Raw genomic sequence first — 4,797 nt, 5'->3', positions numbered from 1 at the left:
GACAGACTGCCATTTCTATTGTCACACCACAGCAGCACCACTCTGTCTCGCTCCAATTTATAGGAGGGAGAGGAGGTTCTTTTATTATCTCTATACCCGGTGTGAGATTAAGAAGCAACGGTTCAAATGTTGGTCCAACCAGTTTATTACAAATCTTAATCAGGGAAATGGGGGAAGGGGAGGATGGACACTATTATGAATTAGGGTAATGAGGAAGGGAAGGAGGGCGATAGAAAAGATAGAAAAGAAGAAGCAAGGAGTCTTTATAGGAAGCAAGAGGGACATAGTCACCACCATGGATCCAGCGAGGTTCGTAGTTCAGTTTTTGATCTTCAGTAGTGGTGGGTCGTCAGGCAGAGTTGTTCTGTTGACAACGACGACCACGACCATGGTGATGATGGCCCTTTTTCAATGCTTCAAAGTGGTTGAGTCAGCTCTCCTTTGAGTGACAGCTCAAACCCAAGGTGGTTGAGTCAGTTCTCCTTGCGGTGGCAGCTTCTGGCTCTGGGATCTCAGCAGGAACCTCCTTTGTTCTTATCTTTCTGGCCTTGCCAGCAGATAAGAGGAAGCAGGGAGGCACCAACTTGCATCTTGCCTTCGCAGAATACAATGGTATCATCCCCAGCCTCTCATACCAAGCTGGAGCGGTTTGGCCACAGGCCAGATCTTCCGCCAGTGAACACTGCTGAGCACTCTCTTCCGCTCTTCTACAGAGCAAGCAGCTCTGGGGGAAGGGGCTTGCAAATGTTCCCAAAGCGATATCGATTGTCACACAGTTAGCACCCATCAGTTGCCTCCTTGACAAGTCACTCAGAGTCTTATCACAAGAAAAACGTCAGGAAGAAAGCTTTGAGCCAAAAAAAAAAACAAAGAAGGATTCTCACACCACCCCGTGGCTCAAAGATTGCTTGAAATAAAGCACAAGTGACCCTCCACGGTGGTGAGGAAAAGAAAAGGGAGAAAACAAAAAGACAGCAAAGAAGCAGGGGGGGGGGAAGGAGGAAGGGGAGAAGGGGAAGACAATCGTTACACAATTACTACAAACGATTTCTTGGGCTTGGTTACAAATGTTGCCCTGATCTGTTGGACTTGTCCATCATCAGTTGAAGTAGTTACAAAACACATGGAAGATACAACACGTTGTATAAATGGAGTAAACCATGGAATCATACACGGTACAAACGTAAGAGTTGCAACAACACACAATATCAATTTGCCACAGACACCACTCGGTGATACCTCGGGAGTGGTGACACCAATGTTACATGATGAATGAAAAGTAGAAAGTGAAAAGAGGCAACCATACATTTGGCAATAACCAGTAACAAATAAATACAACAAATCGAGATACAACATTACTACCCACAACAACACACAACATAGTACTTTTGCAACCAAAACACAAAATGTAATCAAGAGGTATATTCAGTATTCTAACATGATCACATTTTCAATATTTCTGTCACAAAACGTTAGAGTCCTTTCTGTGTTCAGTCAAGGTCCATAGGAGTATTCTGAAAAAATAAAACGAGACACCGTCTTGCCCTTTTTTTTGGGCTTTGTTAATATGGTTAACAAATGAGGGAACTCCAGCAAGTGTTAATTTTATATTCCTTTTTCATGGTGTCCTTGACCTTCCAAGGATATTTGTTAAGGTATCCCGTTAAGGTTAGGGAAACAAGCCTCAGGTTAGCTGAACCAATCGACACAGGCTGACCCAGGCGATAAGTGTTTCCCCTTTGTTGTGAGCTTTCTAACACATCCACCCTTCACCGCCCTCACCGCGCTCACTTGGGAGGGGTGGAGACATCAGTTTTCTAATGGCTTGGATAGCCGTTCAGGTTCCCTGAGAGAGGCCCTAGGACCTGGGGTTTTGCTTTCCTCAAGATTCTCGAGCTTTTGTTCTGGCCACCAGTTAACTAATTTCTCTAACCTATCTGTTGTCAATCCATCCATCAAATTTCGTGGAATACCCTTTTTCCAGCCTAGAGTCCAAAGTCCATTATGTTTATGAAAGATATTCCGCCTACCGGATTTTACTGGCAATGAGACCCTTCCAGACCCACTGAGCTTTGGGCAAGGTGGCCTGGGGGCAAGACTGGCTGCTGCAAGCCTTACACCTCTGGGCTCAGATTTACTGGGAAAAGAAACCACCGGCCCATATTTTCTTCCATAGTTAATTAACTCTTGGGCTACCTCCCCCCCACGTCCATACTTTGCATCCTGACTGCAGATGGTTGGGGGTTACAGTTTCTTCTAACACTGCCCGGGTTCTTTCTCCCTGTGACATAGCTTGTATCCTTGCTTGTAATTGTACGCCTATGGGTTTCAGTGACTCCGGAAGCCCTCTAATTAAAGGGGTCATTCTCTCAGGATCAACAGGCATCATCATGGGCGATTCATGATGCGGCTGCAGCTTTCTATCATACATCAGTTGGAGACAAGCAGCCTTTTGAACGCTCTCTACTAATTGGTCAGTAGTTCCAGTAATGGCAAGAGGGTCTCCCCGTTCTAAAGAGTTGAGACCACCTGCCCAATAGGCAGCCCTTTGCGTTAAGGACCAGGGAGCACGATTGTTACCAGTAGTTAAAAATACTCCTGGTCCCCAATAACCTTCTGCTTCCTTTTCTGTTAACCGAATCTGGTCGCCACCAGTGAGACTCACCCTCCATACATATTCTGTTTCTGATTCCTCTGGAGAGCGGCTGAAGTCCTTTTTGAGTTTTGCTAGTTCGGTGGCCGAGAACGGAATTTCCTTAACATTCATTTGAGGATCTAGATCCTCACTGTTATCGAAGGTATATTCTGTTGTTATCAAGGGACGCAATGGGGCTATTGGGGTTTCTAATTTGTCTAGTCTTTCCTTTATTTCTTGTAGTTCCTCCTGAGGAAAAGTTTTTTCTTGAGGCAACCTATGGGTGACAATATGCTAGTATCTTTACGTGTTAACAGTTCCTTTCAGCCATCTGCAACAAGGCCGAATTATGTTTCTCTCTTTCTAATTGTTCCTCGAGATTAACTATTTGATTCTGCAGAGCTTTTACCAATTCTTGTGTAACTCTAACCGATTCCTGTAGTGCTTCTATGGTTTGGAGTTCTGCCGAATGCTTTTCATTTCGGAACTTCACGGCAGCTTTTAAAGCAGCCCCGAGTACGGCACAAATAAACGACTTTCCTTTTCCAGCTCGTGTACGAGCCTCATTCTGTAAGGCACTAATGCGGTCCGAAACACTCTGCAAATTATGCCAATTTTGGCGTGCCCAGTCCACCCCTGACAAAGAGGGACGAGCACCATGCTTTTCTAAAAGGTCAAATAACACATCTTCACTTTTCATACTGGCAATACTGTTACTCATTTCTTAATACAATGAAAGATCTACACTAAGGGAGGAGGAGGTACACGTGTTCAAAAGCTCAGTTACTCCTTACCGCTCCTCCCAGGGAGATACACCACACCTAAACAAATGCAAATGCTCCAATCACTCCTCCCTTTCTATGGGGGGAGCACAAAAAATGTGACGCTAAAGCAACACTTTCTAGGTTTCAATAGAGTAAATAAAACTTCTTGGAGAGGCACAAACGTTTAAGTCACAAAATATCACTTCAAGTTTCGCACTTCAGTCACCAAATAACCAGAGAAATCTTCCCGAGGAGGCACACAGGTATTAATCAAAATGCAAATGGCCAAAATACGTCCCCGAGAGGTACACACATAAAAGGTAAAGTTTCAGAATATGGAGCGGTCTTCCTGGAGAAGGACTCACGTCTAAGTTTTCAAAAAATATCGCTCCTTGCAACTGCAGGAGGTGCACACAGAAAAAAAAAGTTTCAAACTATATCTGGAAGGACAACACTCTCACAGCGGGTATCCTGCACCGACTACGCCAATAAAAATGTCTCGCTCCAATTTATAGGAGGGAGATGAGGTTCTTTTAATATCTGTATACCCGGCGTGAGATTAAGAAACAACGGTTCATATGTTGTACCGACCAGTTTATTACCAAACCTAATCAGGGAGACGGGGAAGGGAAGGAGGGCGACAGAAAAGATGGAAAAGAAGCAGGAGTTGCGTAAAGCGGGGAGAGTCACCAGCAGGATCCAGCAGCGTCCCGTTGCACGGCGTTTGAAGGTCCCGGGCAGAACGCAGCAGGGGGACGGGGCGAGAAGCACCGTGGCCGGCCTTGGGCAGCAAGCAGGTAGACGAAGAAGTCGAGGAGCCAATTCTTGAAGCTGCAGCAGCGCTCAGGCAGCAAGCACAGGGGAGTTCGACAGTATGCAGGAGTCACCTCACGAGGAATCTGATCCTCAGGAATCCCTCTTCTTCTTCAGGAGGAATCTGCTGCCAGAAATCCTCCGTTCTTCATGAGCAATCTGTTGTCAGAAACCTATCCTCATGGTTTTCAGTTCCTCTTTTATCCTCCTTGTTCTCCTGCCTACGTGACAAGGATGGGCCTTGAGCAAGAGTCATTGAGTACCCCCTGAGATGGCCATCATCCGGAGATAAGTCCACACAAAGGAGGACTTCACAGCTATTTAGCTGCAGCTCATCTCGCTCTTGTTGCCCCTGGCCTTGCCCATCTACGTCCCCCAGACAAAGGATCTCACAACCTTTGCCCAGGACTTGCCTGGACTTTGTTCATCTGTGTCCTTCACACAAAGGATTTCACAGTCCTTGCTCGGGACTTGAACAAGTCCATCTGCGTCCCCAGCAAGCTTTGAGACACAGACGTGAACGGAATAATATCTCACACACTCTCAGCCTGTTGACCAGTCACATCCCACTCCTGCTACCCATCC

At 46.0% G+C, this 4,797-nt stretch overlaps 1 protein-coding gene across 1 annotated transcript; it reads right to left on the bottom strand.

Moving 5' to 3' along the window:
* Positions 1-815: 815 nt before the first annotated feature.
* Positions 816-3,938, bottom strand: LOC122192888. Its single transcript, XM_042893570.1, is given in 4 exon segments — positions 816-2,202; positions 2,204-2,928; positions 2,931-2,960; positions 2,963-3,938. Coding segments are annotated over 4 exon segments (1,542 nt in total). The 5' UTR covers positions 3,357-3,938; the 3' UTR covers positions 816-1,809.
* Between the last annotated feature and the right edge of the window lie 859 nt (positions 3,939-4,797).

This window comes from Lagopus leucura, unplaced genomic scaffold, assembly GCF_019238085.1.
Source record: "Lagopus leucura isolate 7727_CA_CO unplaced genomic scaffold, USGS_WTPT01 43928-0_obj-0_obj, whole genome shotgun sequence".
Taxonomy (NCBI): Eukaryota; Metazoa; Chordata; class Aves; order Galliformes; family Phasianidae; genus Lagopus; species Lagopus leucura.
Note: the sequence above shows the minus strand (reverse complement) of the source record. Positions and strands in the feature narration are given on the sequence as shown.